This window comes from Odontomachus brunneus, unplaced genomic scaffold, assembly GCF_010583005.1.
Source record: "Odontomachus brunneus isolate Ranch 3 - 2012 unplaced genomic scaffold, Obru_v1 Obru_scaffold_279, whole genome shotgun sequence".
NCBI lineage: Eukaryota > Metazoa > Arthropoda > Insecta > Hymenoptera > Formicidae > Odontomachus > Odontomachus brunneus.
Window position 1 is genome coordinate 57,349 of NW_022639729.1, and position 17,842 is coordinate 75,190.

The 17,842-nt window shown below is 39.9% G+C and overlaps 1 protein-coding gene across 1 annotated transcript in view; it reads right to left on the reverse strand.

Annotated features, from left to right (window-relative positions):
* The window catches only part of LOC116853133 (neuroglobin-like), a 53,880-nt gene extending 37,991 nt beyond the window's left edge, over positions 1 to 15,889 (reverse strand). The window contains exon 1 of the mRNA XM_032834026.1: positions 10,392 to 15,889. Within this exon, the coding sequence (XP_032689917.1) occupies positions 10,392 to 10,588 (197 nt within the window). The 5' untranslated portion in view covers positions 10,589 to 15,889. The remainder of the gene's footprint in view (positions 1 to 10,391) is intronic.
* Between the last annotated feature and the right edge of the window lie 1,953 nt (positions 15,890 to 17,842).

Here is a 17,842-nt window from a genome sequence, read left to right on the forward strand (position 1 = left end):
ATATATATATATATATATATATATATATATATATATATATATATATATATATATATATCAAAACAATAATTTTATTAAAATTAAATTTTTATCATTTTTATTTAAAAAAATTTTTTCATCCTTAATATAATATTTTATTTTATTTTGATCAAGAACTATCTCAAAAAAATTCGTCAGTAATTTCCGATTTTTTGCTGGACAGAAAACGCACAGCATTTCCTTATCATTTTTCTTATATAATTTTTGACAAATAACTGGTCCAAAAATACTGAACAGTATTTTCAGAGTTTTTGCTGGGCAGAAACTATCTAATATTTACTTACTATTTTTCTTGCATAGTTTCTAACAAAAAAACTACCCAAGAAATACTGAACAGTATTTTCAGAGTTCTGAAACTGGACAGAAACTGTCCAGTATTTACTTGCTATTTTTCAAGTCTAGTTTCTGACTAGTAATTGGCCATGAAAAAATAGCCAGTATTTTCTGCCAATTTTCAAAACAGTAACTGTCTAATTAATCATAACCAGTAAAAACTGTCTAGTTATTTGCCAGTAATCAGTTTTTCCCTGAGATGTTTCTACTTGGGCTATTGATAGATTCTCGCCTATTAATTTATCGGTTTCGTAAGGCTTTCGCGGACGAATTGTCATCAGACGAGAATAGATCTCTTTCAATTTCCCACACGGGCTCTGCGTCATATGAAGTCGCGCACACGATTACACGAGTGATGTTGCAGCGCCGGCAACGATCGTAGAGTTCCGCGGTCGAATTAATTTGTGGAACAGGCTTGTACGCTAACGAAACCGCGATATAGCCCCAGTAAAAGTCTGAACCCGCTACTACCAAACGCAGCTAATCAAAGCGGTGAACTATTATCGGTGCCCGGAGTTCGTCGCTAATTGATGATTCGGAAATTCATCGTACACATTCGAGTGATATTGTTCAGGACAAATGTATTCTGACGCAACGACTAAGGTTCGTTTGCAGTTGGATGTAGTAAGCTAACTACCTAAGTGGAACAATTTTCAAGAAAAACTGATTACACTAGCCAGAAACTGGCTAGCCAGGAAACTAGCCAGTTTTTACTAGCTAGAATTTATTAGGCAGTAACTGTTCAGATACTAGGCAAGGAAACAGTGGCCAATATTTCTTGTCCAGTCACTGGATACAATAAAAATGGTAAGTGCTGGGCAGTTTTTCTGTCTGCTGAAAACTCAGAATATACTGGCCAATGTTTCTCGGCCAGTTATTGGCTATAAATAATTGCAATTAAAAATAAAACTACAACTGTCTTAATAATGAATGAGTTTTCACGTGAAGAGGCTCTATCTTCTGAATATTATTATCTTCATATTATTTTCATAATGAATAATAAAATAGAATATTTTACAATGTGCAGAGAGAATCTTTCAAATGATGAAAATTGTTTAACAGAATTTTACGCAGAAAAAAGTTTGGTTAAAAGCTGACCAGAAACTAGACTAGTTTTGCCGTCCAGTTACTGACAAAGCAAAAGCAGGCATCGCCTAAATTGGACAGTAACCAAAATGCTGGCCTGGTTACTGGTCAGAAAGAGGTCGCTCTTTTTACTTGGGTAACGATTAAATTACGTGTCCGTTTTTGTTTTCCCCTGAAAATAAATAAAGACAGACATATGTTTTAATTGTTAGGTGGTTTACCACTCGGTTGCAACCGGTGCAACCGGGCTGAGCGATAGCTTCAGCCTATCCTAATCAGTCAGACGTACTAATGTTGCAATCGCAGACTATATACCTCATTTCATCCCTTGTAGCACAGTCACCGTGACAAAGGCCGGACGATCGTCCGGAGAAAAAAGGTGGAAAAAAGCGAAGGGGAAAAAGAGTCGCGACGAGGTCGGGTATCGGCTTGCTTGATAAAATAAGGGGTGAAGAGGAGCGGACGACAGGCTGGGTTACGCTCTCGCCGATTGTCCGACTTAATCGCCGTCAATCCAATATCGCGCGGAATGCGACGAGATTCGCGTCGTCCTCGTCCTCGTCGTTGTCGTCGTCGGCCGATCTTTGATGAAGAACTTTAATCCGACGAGGGATCCACACGCACGGTGTTCTCGAGCGGACGTAATCTCGTTTACGACGTATTACGATTGGATCGATGTCCGATTGTGTTCGCTGAAGATAAACGACGCGAACCGGTCGCTTCTAGCCGCCGGGCCCGATGTGCTTCAATTAAAAGCGAGCGACCTTCCGGAATTTCGATCATAGCCCGCTTATATAGAGTAGCGTTTATCGGAAAGTCCTGAGAATTCGGTTCGTCGAAGCTATTGTTACGGTAACGGTGCATTGTGACGAGGGAAACGCGATCGTAATACTCTCCGAGCCGGACATCTTTCTCTCATTACTCCGTAAGCCGTTAGAATTCGCGTTATATGACGAACCGCTTGCACGTATATTGAATTTGTAATGTACACGGAGAAAATATTGTAGTAAATATTATAACAAAATTTTTATGATCTTGGACCATACAGAAAAAAAGAGAGAAATATATATATATATATATATATATATATATATATATAACAATTAAAACATATGTCTGTCTTTATTTATTTTCAGGGGAAAACAAAAACGGACACGTAATTTAATCGTTACCCAAGTAAAAAGAGCGACCTCTTTCTGACCAGTAACCAGGCCAGCATTTTGGTTACTGTCCAATTTAGGCGATGCCTGCTTTTGCTTTGTCAGTAACTGGACGGCAAAACTAGTCTAGTTTCTGGTCAGCTTTTAACCAAACTTTTTTCTGCGTAAAATTCTGTTAAACAATTTTCATCATTTGAAAGATTCTCTCTGCACATTGTAAAATATTCTATTTTATTATTCATTATGAAAATAATATGAAGATAATAATATTCAGAAGATAGAGCCTCTTCACGTGCAAACTCATTCATTATTAAGACAGTTGTAGTTTTATTTTTAATTGCAATTATTTATAGCCAATAACTGACCGAGAAACATTGGCCAGTATATTCTGAGTTTTCAGCAGACAGAAAAACTGCCCAGCACTTATCATTTTTATTGTATCCAGTGACTGGACAAGAAATATATATATATATATATATATATATATATATATATATATATATATATATTATGACTGAAATTATTACATATTTACTTGAAAATGTTATGTTTAGCTTTTTATTGTAAAATTATTATTATTACTTGAATGTGTTTTTGCATAATATAAGAAAACTAAATTTTATTACAATAAAGAAGAAATTTTGCAGTTTTCATCTTCAATTATATTTAATATAGATGTAATATGTAATACACACAATACCAAAAATAGCTTTAACATTTTTCCACTAGTAGCAATCGAAAATTTCGACCACGCACAATGCATCTACATATCCGTGCATCGTATGACTGTTTACTATTCCGAAAAAGTAGCAACGTTGTCTAGAAGCAGCTGTAACATTGACAGTTCCACGTAAGAGTTCTATGTAAGACAAGTTACTTTGAAAACAAAAGATATATCGATATGTATATCAGCACTCTAATTCAAAATACAGTTAAGTCTCCTGGCCTCTCGCATTGTACATCTCTTTTTTAGTGACGTCAGAAGCGAGAAAATGCATGCTAAAAATTCTTATAAAATAAACTATATATGAAATAAAAATAAAAATATATATCCATAAAGTAACGCTTGCAATTAATTAAACAAATTTATAAGAAATTCCGTGCACTCCCCTTTTGCTCTAACAATCAATAATTTATTGTAAATTAATCTGAATAGAAATAGACGAAAAAGTAGGTTGAATTATATGTCACGTTAATTTATTGATTGTAGAGTAAAAGAGGAGTGCACAGAATTTCTTATAAATTTGTTTAATCGATTGCAAGTGTTACTTTATGAGTACATATTTTTATTTTAATGCATTTTGCAAGAATTTTTAGTATGCATTTTCTCGCTTCTGACGTCATTAAAAAGGGACAGACAATGCAAGAAGCTAGGAGCCTTAAGGCTCCTTGTACTTCACAGCAGACATGTTGAATTTGTGACGTCAGAAGCGACGAATGACGAAAGTTGCGTGCCATTTCTAAATAAAGATAAATATAGACGATATAGACGAATAAAAGCACTTGAAATTGTTTGAGCATACTTGTTAAATTGTCCGAAAAGTATCCCTTTTCCTTGACGATTAATAAATACGCGTATAATAAATGATGAAATGAAGCAAACAAAACACTCATTTCATTATTTCACGTCTTATTTTGGCGTTTATTATATGACTATTTATTGATCATCAAGGAAAAGATATACTTTTCGAACAATTTTATAAGTGTACTCAAACAATCTCAAATGCTCTTTTGTCCGTACTTATTATTATTAAAAAATGGCACGCAACTTTCGTTAGCATCATTTCTCGCTTCTGACGTCACAAATCCGATATCTCAATTATGTAGTAGCAAGTTATTTTATCGACGGTATAATTTTCACAATTTGTGTTGTGATTTTTAGCGAGGTCATCTTTTGATGTTCGATAGTTCGTCAAATTTATATTTTCGTGATATATTTCACACTACAATGTCAGTATAATAGAGAAATGCTGTGAGAAGAAACATATGTTTAACGCGATTTTAAAATGTTTTGCGTGTACATCATTTCGCTTTGCCCAATCCGCGTCGTTTGTCAAAACGCGCGATCATCGACGGGGAAAAAAGTAAACCTAAAAAAAAAACTAAACGGATCGCAAGGCCCGAGCAGATCGGGAATGTGCGAAAAGAGATTCCGAAAATTCCGCTCGCGTGAAAATGTCAGCCCGGTTTTGTCGAATGGACATTTTGTCGCGGCCGTTCGACGCGAGCGGCGAGAGCTGAGCTGGGCGGGTAAAAAGCATTTACCGGCAATCTCGTGACAATATAACCGGCATTTCCGATTCCATCCGGAACCTTCTGCGTACCAATGCCAGGCCTTCGTTTACTAGGCGAATCAGGAGATAGTCGCGCGTGTTTCGCGATAGGATCGCGCACGAATCGCGCGCATAACGCCGTTTAACTATGCGGCTGCGGAATTGGGGGAAAATGCTTCTTTGATACTTTTTTCTTACTCCCCCGCCTCTCTCTCTCTCTCTCTTCTTTTCCACACAGTGGCAAAGTACTACTTATACAAAAAGCAGTTCCGCGATATTCTACCCTCGTTACGACGCTGACACGTCGACTCGAAGCTCTCGCTAAATCCACCGGAAATTAGGAGGCGCGAGTGCTAGTCTCTCGCGTCGGTACTTGGTGAACTAATTATACCGCCAAATTCCTCCCGCGCGGACTCGAATCGAACGTCCTTCGGCGGGGGAGATCTTCGCAATGCGAAGACTGAATCCATCCTCCCTTTCGCGACAAGATATCTCGCATCGAAATGCCAAGATTTCGCCTGAAGCATACTTGGGAAAAAAATTTATCTACGTTGTTTTAAGCTGGTTGTTTACACTACGCACACTCAGGAGAGCTTTTCAATCGAGTCCTGCCTATCTTTCCCCTCCTTCTGTGTGATCTCGAAGGTGCTAAGTTAACGCGAAGGGTTCGTCGTGTTTATCCGATAAAATTGTAAAACAGATCATCCAGTTTTGAGGTATCAATAATTTTTCTGAACAAAATAAGAAACTAATTAGGGATTCCTTTCAAACGTCTAATGAGATCTTTTTGTTTCCTTTTTAATGCTTAAACTGCCGGGAAAACCACTTTTGTGGTTCTGCACAAATCTCAAAATTCTATGTATGTTACTTATATAGAAAAGTTTTTTGGAAAAAGACCACTTTTTTAATGAAAAAATGTCGGTAGCCTAAAGGTTGGTCCATATTAATAATCGTTACTTGAAACTTCTTTCAAGTGAAATACTCAGATCTGAGTTCAAAGTTAGACGAGAGTTTTCAGTTAAACTGCCATTGTGAACATGCGATTGTTCGCATTGCTTGCATTTTTGACACTCTTGCACGTAATGTCCGTTGCACACCACGCGAATGAGCGAAATCCAATGAAAACTGTTCTTTCCAAAGAGAAGCCAGCAACGAGCATTAAGTGTAAAAGTATCAAAAGTGCAAACAACGCAAACAAATCTTATGTCATACTAACATATAATTTTATGTCATATAAAACATAAATCTTATATATAACATATAATCCAACTGAAGAGCTTGGATCCAATTCCGAATAAAAATCTGAATATCTCACATGAGACAAGCTTGAAGTAACGAGTATTAATACAAGCCTTAAGTCTAGAAGAAGATGGGAACTTCTTAGTAAATAAAAATTTAACAAAAGAACGACAAATATTTCATAATACTCTAACCAGAGGATTTTGAATGCGTCTCTTTCATTATAAAAAAGTATTACAAACGTCCCACTTTCATGCACTAGTGTGCTGCTTGAACGGTAGTCGCGCATTGATATAAAAATTTATATATTTAAGGATTAAACGACCTTAATTACGACGGTCTCGACGGGCCGGTGCTTTCACGTTTAACCCGCGCGTCACAAGCACGGCTTTGTGCGATCAAAATACGGTCTCCAGAAGGAAGATTATCCCTCAGTCCGATGCACGAGCGATGACACACGGCCGACGCCCGGTTTACGATCCACCGATAGATCTCCTCTGTGCAAAGGAACGTCGCAAAGGTGAGAACGGACGTGAGAAGGGGGTAAGGATCGACGGGTACAACCACCTTCTCTCAGGGCTGCGACTGACGTTGATGGCGGCCTTGAAGAGCCTAAACGCTCAGCTAATCACGTAATGGCGCGTAACGACGGGAACGAAACACGCCGTGTCCCGAGCCGGGGGAGAAGGTACGGCCACCCATCGTGTCTTGCAAACGCGGAAGCCGGCGATGGGAAATCCTTTTCGATATACTAATGGCACTATCGGAGAGGAAATCGATTCCCAAACGCGATGGCGTCACACGCCCCATATAATGACGCGTCACGCTTGCAAATTGTCGAAATTTCAGTCACGGTACATCTACATCGTGAAAAAAACTCGCGAGTTGATAGAAAATTAACAAACGAACATTCCACTCCAGCGATATATCAGATCATCTTTGGTCGTCTAATTAACCGAAGTACATCTCAGGGAAAAACTGATTACTGGCCAGTAACTAGACAGTTTTTACTAACTAGGATTAATTAGACAGTTACTGTTTTGAAACTTGACAGAAAATATTGGCTACTTTTTCATGGCCAATTACTAGTCAGAAACTAAACTTGAAAAAATAGTAAGTAAATACTGAAAAACTACAGTTTCTGTTCATTAAAAACTATGAAAATACTGTTCAATATTTCTTAGATAGTTTTTTGTCAGAAACTATGCAAGAAAAATAATAAGTGAATATTGAATAGTTTCCCAGTAAAAACTCTGAAAATACTGTTCAGTATTTTTGGGCCAATTATTTGTCAGAAACTATACAAGAAAAATGATAAGCTGTGTATTTTCTGTCCAGCAAAAAATCGGAAATTACTGAAAAACTTTTTTTAGATAGTTCCTGGCCAAAATAAAATAAAATATTATATTAAAGTTGAAAAATTGTTTTAATAAAAATTAAATAAAATTTAATAAAATTAAATAAAATTATTAAAATTTAATAAAATTTTTAAAGTTGAAAAATTTTTTTAATAAAAATTATAAAAATTTAATTTTAATAAAATTATTGTTTCGATGCATATATATAGTTAAATTATTTATAACTATTAATAAACTGAAAAAAATACATACTGATCAGAAACCGATAAAAAATACTTATAAAATAGTCAAAAACTATATAGAAACTAGTAAAAAACTGCTTAGGAACTGCAAATAAACAGGTTAGATACTGATCAAAATCTAATTAAAAACTGATCTGAAACTGTCTAGTTTAACTGTCCAGTTTTTGGCGAAGTGAGTGTCGACTAAACCAGTCAGTTTCTAGCCAAGAAAACTGGCTAAAACCTAGCTGGTTACCAAAAATTCCTAAACAATTATTGATCAGAAACTAGATAAATTTCTACTCGGGAAGTTTTCGATTAATTTCATCAGCAAGTTTGATTGGAACGTGTGTATGCGTTCGTTGAATCCTTGACCGAATATCGTGAACTTTTCTCTCAGTGTACAGATACTCTCGTCTCGATGCGATCGTTATTGAAACCGGAATTCGTACAGGAATTATCCGTAAGCTCGAAGCATTTCCCCGCGGTGTTAAATATCTTCGTTTTCACCCTCGAACCGTGAGCCCTGAGCGGGCTGCATCTCGTGTAGCAATTTAGCTGCCAAACTATCACTCACTCATTCTACGTCTCTCCAGATTTGGAAAACGGTAGGTCGTAATTGCTGCGTTTACAGACTTTGAGTATCGGTTGCAAGTTTCGAGGGAACTTCGCGTGAAGTGCATTCGCGTATTACGTGCGAGATCGATTATGCGGGTCACACACGTGCTCTCGTGGTTATTTTAAGTTCAATTCTTAATCGGCTTGCTGTCTGTCGCTCCGCATGCTTGAAATTTCAAGTAGTTCATGTGGATATAGTAATTACACTCCCTCGCAAAAAAGGATGTCCAATTTTGTCGTTCCCAAGTATTCCGGCGTCAAATATAATTCGTTGATGATATTACGACATAAATTAAAGACTACTTGTGCGTTGTTACAACGCATTGTATTTTTTTATCTAGATAACTCCCGCGCGAAACACACATTAATCAGCCAGTGAGTTTATTTAGTTTCAATGATATCGTTTATCGAGGTAGTTATCTTAATTGGCTCAAAGGATTGGTAGTGCTCGATCTATCATCTACGCGTACTCATTCCTATCGCGTTTCATATTTCCTGCATGAGGCCTTACGATTAAACTAATGACCGTGTTACGTAATCCAGCGGTCGATAATGTATGAAACAACCGAGAAATGCAAGATATCTTAATAATTATGAAGCGCCTTATTTCTTGCGCCTGGAATTAATGAGAGAAAAAGTGGCTAAGAAAAAGTAAATTTTTATTTGATGTAAATTTTTGTAAATTTGATGTGAGTGTTAACAGCGTATATTATTTTTACTAATATAAAATATATTTCAAAGGAAAAAATATATATTTTCTTAAGACTTCAAGAAAACCTCGGTTTTTCGTGAAAGCAATTATTTGTTCTATTTAAATAAAAGAATTTGGATTTAAGAGAGAGTGAATACGCTATTAGTACCCACAAAATTAATATTTACTAACTTTTATTAGATATTTCTTCTCTCACAGTGTATATACGAAGTTAAAGTTGCACGTCTCAATTTAATAAATTTCAAAAATTACAAACAGTATGGATGCTTCTTTATAATAATATAATAGGTTATTTTTATTTAAAGGAAAAGAGTATGTTGTCGTAATATCATGTTTGTTTATTTACACGTTATAAAAAAAAAATTTGTAGAATAAGATAATCAAAAGATTTAAACAACATGCGCACAGAGTTAAGCTACTCATATTTAATTTCGGATTGACTCGTTCGATTGCTGAAGGACACGATTCGATTGAGAGGGAAAATCCTTGAGAAAGCAAAAGCACAGAAAAATCGCGGTATTTAGCGAGGAAGCTAACGCGATGAACGAAAATCCCACCGCTTTCGATTCGGTCGCATAACATCGTGTTGAATAGGTTGAATAGGTTGCGGTGCAAAATTATCGACCACACTGAGAGAAAAAAATGATTGATATAATTAAAATTATAATTATTTTTGGTCTTAACCATATATATATATATATATATATATATATATATATATAGTTTTGATTGTTCTAACACGAAAATATATATGGTAGTACTTATACACATATAAGGGTTATTATCATTAACACTATAGTAGAATTTAATAAAATAACGATTTTCTTAACCATAATTTACAATGATTATTTCTTCATGCGATTAATACCAAACATTTTTTTCTCAATGTATCTACACACAGAAAAATGCGAGTAAATGTTATTTGTTTCAAGTATTTGGTACGTTTATATGTCTGTAAATGTATCCATAAGCTCATCACAAGTATTAAATTTACTCAGAATACATTTTGAATCCTAGTGAGTTTAGCATTTTAATCAAGAATATTAAAACAAAAATTCTGCTTACTAACTGCTTACTACACAGAATCGAATAAACTTTTTCTTGGAATTTTATGATACTCTCCTAAAGAATAACAAACTTTTCTCATCACCTTATGATGAGTACATTTGAAGACTATTATCAAGAAAGTAGTTTTTGTTGAAAATTAGCCATTACTTCAAAGAGAGGAACTAGACTGTTCGTAATCGCACTACGATAGTGCTTTTCTGTGTGTAGCGTCTTTACACCCGCACGACAGAATCTCTCTACGGTGGATCGCTCGGTAGGCGACGGTAACTGCGACGATGTCGTACCTTATGAACATGTATATGCCCGTGGGCTCCAACGCCCTGGCGACAGCTTTCCAGCTGGCGATGACCGTAAATTTTTGCCGGGCTGTGAGCGGAAGTCGAGGATCCGTGGCGGCCGGCGGCGGCGGTGGCGACGAGCCATCGTTTCCGGCTTGATTGCGCGACTTCGAGGTGGCCAGCTTGCTCAGTTCGCAACCCATGTTGCGGCGAGAGACTCGCGGCCACGAGGCTCCTGCGTCGCGGAAGACACTATACCGGAGGCGAGCCGCGCGAGGGCGAAACGAGATCACCAGCTCGCACCTCGAAGCCCGAAGATCACGCGGTGGCGGCGGCACTTCGCGTACAATTCCGGTGTCGCTTCCACTTCCTGTCTCTTTCTCTTGGGATTCACGGCGCGCATCGGCGAGAAACAGGATCGCACTCTCTATACTCTGCGAGAACGATGTATATGTATGCGCGCGTGTATGTGTGTGTGTGCGCGCGCGTATATTTATACGTGTATTGTGCGTGTACGTGTGTGTGTGTGTGTGACGAATTCGCTGGGGAATATAGATGAAGCGACGACGAGGACTGAACTAGAGTTTTTTCAAAATCGGCAGTAGTGAGACTTCTTGGATTAACGCGTTATCTTGAATTCCCGAACCCTTGCGCTTTCGTTCTTTCCGCCTGGCTTCTCCTCTACTTTGTTTTTCCCCTAAATATCCCTGAACACAGTGCACATGGTCAAACTCGAGGAATTCGCGTGTGTCTTCGGTACAGAGTTCGCCGTTTCGAATCGATCTTTCCGACACGATTTTCTCGCTGATAGGGGGTGATGATCAAGATGCGCGCCTTTTAACACTCGCGCGAACACTTGCTGTGGTCGTTCCGGTCGAGAGGGTGGAGGGTCCCACCATACGTGTACCCCTCTTGAGTGCGCACGATCACACGATCTCTACGAAGCACGTGCGCTCTAGAACAGCAGGCCGGCCGTTTCGAAGCTAGTCACCCGTGAACAATCGTCCGCCATCGTTGGCACGAAGACGAGACAAGCAAAAGTGAACTTCTCCGCCAGCAGCTTCTCGCCCGCTCGCGAGAGATTTTGTCGCGTATAGCCGGCTCTCACACCCTTCGCATGCCCGTTCATTTAGCCCGCCTTGCAAATTAAAAGGGCGCGATCCCGAGATCCACGTTAATCCATCTCCTCGCACCTGCCTCTATTCATCTCCGTTCGAACTCGCCCCTCCTCGCGCTTTTCCATCACTTAAGCTTCGCGCAGCTTCCTCGCTCTTTCTTGCGGTTTTCGCTCGTCCCGTTCCGCGGGTTCATCTATCTAGCTTTCTCCGCGCTCATTTATCCTTCAACATCGATCTCACCGCCGCCGAATCTTCTTTTCTCACTAGCATTTCCACACTTCGTCACTTCTGCTGCAAAATTTCTCAACATTGCGCGTGATTTCTCCACCTTTATCGCCGGTCTCTTTTGTGTATATATGTATATATGTGTGTGGATGTGTGTATATATTAGAGTTCGCCCTTCCTTATTTTCTCCGAGGATACCTCTGTAATTGCCTTCCTGGCAATATCGTCCAATTTTCTTCACCTAACAGCTCTTCCCTGTCCGTTCTTTCGCTCGGATCTTTGTTTCCAACATGCAGGCTACCCTCGTATTCTCGAACTTTGCTGATATCTATCAGTTTCCTATTGTTAAATCTTCTTTGCTCTTCGCGGTGGGTCGATCGGCTTTCTATCGCACATTTCATTTAGTCGCATTGCCTACCTCCTTGTCTCTCTCACTCTCTCTCTCTCTTTCTCTCTCTCTTTCTCTGTGTGTGTGTCTCTCTTATTCTTCTTCGTTCTCCCTGTCCTCAACGAGACACGTGTATATATTCATTAAACACGCAAGTTAAGTCCTTTCATTGTTTCGCAGTAATATATCCATTTTCTTCTTTGCAGCGTCGTTGAATTCGCTAAAACACGAAGGATTTTAGCACCATGGTATTCGCGCACCGGTTCTTTCTCGTTCACCGTCGCTTGTCTTTCGATTTACTCGAGATTCGAATCTAAAACGCGCATTATTTGTTCAGTGCGAATGAACTGAGACAGTCTCACTTCTCTTTAGGCACCCCCTCGAGTTCCTCGACCTCCGGTACACATTAACTTGAAGCATACAGCCCTAATGACACATTTATTGAGCGAGACGATCAATCGATCTGATCCGCGGCGGAGAACATCGAGGCGCCAGCGAGTGACAGGTCGAGAGGAAGTCGAAGACGCGTGGGACACCGTCTACGATGTCGTCGAATTGGCGTGAGGCAGTTGATGAAGTGACTAATGAAGCTCCTTTAGGCCGTCATTACCGTCAATATGAGCGAACACGCTAAACACGAAGATTGTATCCAAGTTGAAATTTTAGCTTTACTTTCAAGACCCCCCGTGAACTTTCTAACATCAAGATGGTATTATTTTTCCTGCCACCATTATAAAATATATAGCTTTTTCCTCGTAAAAATCTAAATCGAGAAGTACTGAACGAAAATATCGAAATGGCAATAGTTTACGAAATACAAGATCAAAAAAACAAGACTTTCCGCAAACGATGCTTTGGACGACTAAGTGGATAGCAAATCTATTTTCTTCGATTTGTTTCAAGCGGACGTTATTTGAATAGATTTTTAATTTAGAGTTTAGCTGTAAAGATATGTTAAATGTTGAAAAGTTACCATAAGAACTTATTTCGACAAAATGGCTCAGGATCTTTCAACTCAGTTTTCCATAAGGAATAACGCTATGTACTTAGTAGGCGGGGAAAAGATAACATCCTGTATATATATATATATATACTGAAGGTTAGCGTACGTTTAATAGACATAGAAACTGAAATACTCTATTTAACGTCTCTAAATGGCAGAGAAATGGTACAGAATACCACCTGTAGAGAGGACCTCTAAAGAGGACCTCTTGACAAAGTTAGTAGATTAAATAGAATCAAGAGAGATTGATGTAAGTTTCGCGGAGCATCAAAATAGGCGTTGAGTAGAACGTAGAGGCCGAAAGTGGGATCAAAATTTCGACTCGGACGAAACATTGTCATTTCTCGTCTTACTACTCGTTTGAATAATGAAATAACGGCCGTGACATAAATCTTACGATTTCCTGTCTTACTACTGCCTCGACAGAGTACAGCGAGACAAAGTTACCGTACAGTTTTAATAACGAAGTAACATTACATTTGCAAATAAGAAAACTTCGAACATCGAATTATTTAGCGCACTGACGCGAAGTTCATGTCGCGACGGAGCTTCATTATCGGACACCGCCTCTCCTCCCTCCGCGCAATCGCATTTTCTCGCGCGATAAATGGTCGATCTCTTATTATCCGACGTTGATTCGATTGTCAGAAAGTTTCGCGAAGTTTCGGTGCAGGGCAACGCTACAATTTGTGTAATGGCGGCATCAAATCGGATCAGTTCCGCGCAAAGGGACGAGACAGAGATCCCGGCCGACAAATCTTCGCGGAGCCCGATGCGCCAGAGCGTCGTCGTGTGGAAGAAACGGAAGAACCGAGTGCGGCGGAGCGGAATTCCGACGACACTGACGGAGGGCTTTCGAAGATCTTCTGGAACACGCGGCCTCGTCTCGACCGGTGCCTCTGCGAATTCGAGGAGAGGTGTGCCGGAAAACGTGCGCGCAGCACGAACTCGCAGGTGACTCGCGGGAGAGCTGAGGCGGAAGCGAGCGGAAGCGTCGATAAGTAGATGGAAGTGTAATAAGGCAGCCGGGCGGGTAGATTCCACCCTCGGTCGCGTTGTCCCATCGGAGCCGTACAACGCTAACTTCACGTTCCCAGTTGTCGGTCTGGCGAGGTAACGGCGAGCGCGCGGATCGCGACGTTGATAAGCATCAGCCGAGCGGAAGTACGTATAAGAAGCACGATGGCAGTATAGCGCGGGTAACTTAGATGGCTTTTCAAGTTTCCGATGCAAAAAGTGCAGGCGCGTTTCATCAAGACGAGAGCCAGTCCATCGCACGAAGTGATACGCTGGCGGCGATATCGGCGTCGTACCTTCGTCTACTTTTAACAAATGTCTTACACCGATAGCTGCGTTAATCTCCGTCAGAAGTTTCCGTTAACAATTTCGATAGTCTAAATCACGTGTTGATATGATTAACAGCAGATTGCGAGAAAAAGGGTTATAGGGTGTCCTTTAGCTACAAAAAAAAGGACAGTAAGTAGTAACATTTTGCCTGCATATCATTGTGCCCTGAAAAGCACGGAATTTCTGACTCATGTGCGATTGATTTCATTTGTATAATTTTGGATATGACGTAAAAAATATCTAATAGCTATGTAATCTACGCGAAAAATTTCATTAACAATTTCAGTAGTCTAAGTTACGTACCGAAATGGTTACAGTCCCTTACGAATTAATACGAGAAAAGAATTGTAAGGTGACTTTTAGCTATAAAAAAGAGCAGTAAGGGATGAGATTTTGCCTGCATATCTTGTGCACGAAATTTCTTATTTATTTGCGATTGATTCCATTTTTATGTCTTCGAATACTACTTGTAAAAACCATAACCAATAGTTATGTAATCTACGTGAAAAATTTCATCAATAATTTCAATAGTCTAAATTACGTGTCGAGATGGTTACAGTTCCTCGCGAATTAATACGAGAAAATGTTTATAAGGTGTCTTTCAGCTTAAAGCAGTAAAGAATAAGATTTTGCCTATATATTATTGTGCCTCGAAAATCCGGAATTTATTATTCACAACTTTCGTAACTTGTAAAAAATAGCTGACATAGATAGCTGTGTAATCTGCGCGAAAAGTTTCGTTAACAATTTCGATAGTCTAAATTACGTGTCGAGGTTGGTTATAATTTCTCGCGAATTAATACGAAAAAAGGATTATAAGATAATTTTTAGCCACAAAAAAAGACAGTAAAACGTAAAATTCTGTCTGCATATCATTGCGTCCCAAATTTCTGATTCAATTACGGTTAATTCTAAATATATGTTTTTGAATGCTATTTGTGAAAAATATCCGATAGCTGTGTAATCTGCGCGAAAAGTTTTACTTTTCAGTAGTTTAGGTATCGATATGGTTACAGTTCCTCGTGAATTAATTCGTGAGTAAGATCACAGGCTAACTTTTAGCTACAAAAAAAAGAGCAGTGAAGAAGTTCTCTCTGTATACCATTATCACCAGAAAAGCCCGTAATTTCTGTTTCATTTACGATTGACTCGTATGTTTTCGAATCAATTTACGTAATTTATGTAAATAGGTCGCGGTCGCCCTTTCGTGTATCACGGTTATTATCGAGCGTACGCGCGTATTTGTTCAAAGCAAAATCACCTATGGTACACGTTGAAAGGACACCCCCGCAATGTACGCGCCAATTTTGTAAATGGCGTATCGGCGGACTAACGGCGGATACGAGCAGAGAGAAGCAGCGGTCGATCCCGATAGCCTTGAACGCATTTATAGCCGAATCGAGAGAAGAACAAACAAACGCGCCATTACCGAAAGGTAAACAGCTTACAAGACGAAATCCACTTCGCCCGTGAGTCGCGAAATTCGCATCACGCGTTCCGACGCGCGCGAACCCAACGACGATGCGTCGCGATGTATATATCACTCAACTCCATCAATTTCCGTCCGCGGCAGGAAGTTATCTACGCGACATTCGAGTCTATCGGGTCTGTCGAGGATCAGCAAGTGCTGCTGCAACGACGATCGCGGCAGGAGTGCAGCCCGACGTCAAAGCCGACGCGGCGAGCACAAGAGAGCCAGCTCACCGCTCCTCTAATTCACCTAATCTAATCGCGAGTCCATGGAAATTAACCGGACACGAGTATCGAGCGGCGAATCGAGCGGCGGTTCTGCCCGTCGCTTCGACTTTCCGCTCGCGCGTGTCGTCTCGAATCGATTCGCGCGCGCGTCTCTTGTACGTTTTTTCCGGGTCGTTCGCGTTCACGTCGCTCGCGGCCGTCGTCGTTGCCGTCGTCGTCGTCGTCGTCGTCGTCGTCGACAACGTCCTTGCCGTCGTTGTGGTTGAAACGCGAGGTCCTCCTCGCGACCTCGCGTCCTCCTGAGCGACAGCCGCGCGTCCTCGATCGTCGTCTTCGATCGGCCGTTGCGATTTCACCGTGTCACGCGCGACTCATCGTCGTCCGACGGGGAACAAGCCGGGGAACCACCACGTAGCCGCGGTTCCGTGGTCGCGCGCGGCGCAAAGCGCACCGCCAACGCGCGTTTTCTATCTTTAGAACGTCTCCCGGGGCTCTTCGGCCGGATACTTGACGCGATGCTTCGGCGTCGGCCGTGTTGCCTACAGCCCAGGCGAGCCGAGACTGAGACATCCATAACAAGCGTCCCCGAGGATGGCGCGCAGGCGCATCAGTGTCCCGCGCTCCGATGTGCTCTCTTCTTCCGCGGTCTCTCCTCTCCGAGCCGAATCTCGCTTCTCTCTCTCTCCACCCCTCCCCCTCTCTCTCTCTCTCGCTCTCGCGAACAATTAATTGACCACTTTCCATTTTTCCGCGGACGCGACATCACGATATTTTGATCGTTCCCAGCCTACACCTTCGTGCAAAGATTCGTTTCTACGTTGGACAATGACGCAGCTTTTTTGCACTTTGAAGCCAATGGTCGAAATAATTAGGAGACAATCTCGAGGGATTATAATACTTCGAGGAACGTGTGTTTCATTTAGTGGATTTTTTAACGCGGCTTCGAGATAATATTACATGGAGAAAATATTGTAGATTTTTTAATATTAATTGTTTTCAATTTTACTGTTTCTAGTAGTAGTTCGGGTATAGGTTGTCAATAAGGTCTCTATCTTCCTAAAGAACACAGTGAATTTCACTAAAAACATAGTGTTATAATAACACATTTCAGCTAAAATATACAAGTAGCACATATGAAACGAAAATAATGAATTACTGCAAAATGTCAACCTGCAAAATCGATTGTAAAATCCTATAGTAATTTACCATGAAATGCTCTTCGTATATGATTATTACCATGATATTACTATACACTCAGTTGCATTGATGCTATACCATTCACCAGATCGATAGTCACCAGCTGTGTTCGTTTCTAGCTGATCGTTTTTTATGACTGTTGATTCGTCCGGCAAGGAATGTGTCAAAATAGAAGTGTGATTTTAATAGCTTTTCGTGTTAATATTTTGTTTTAATATTTTCACGCTATTTTCTCTTAAACTATTCGTTCTTTGATAAGCGTTTCAGAATATTAATAAACATTCTACTTTAATATATTAGAAAAAATATTTTAAGTAAAAAAAATATTTAAAAATATTTTTATTTATTCTTACTCTTCTTCTACTGATTGCGCGTTACACGTGAGCGGATAACCTTCTGACAAAAACACGTATGTAAGAAATGTCAAGCTGTCAAAATATCACTTCAGTTTTGACACATTCCCGCTTGCCTGATGAATCAA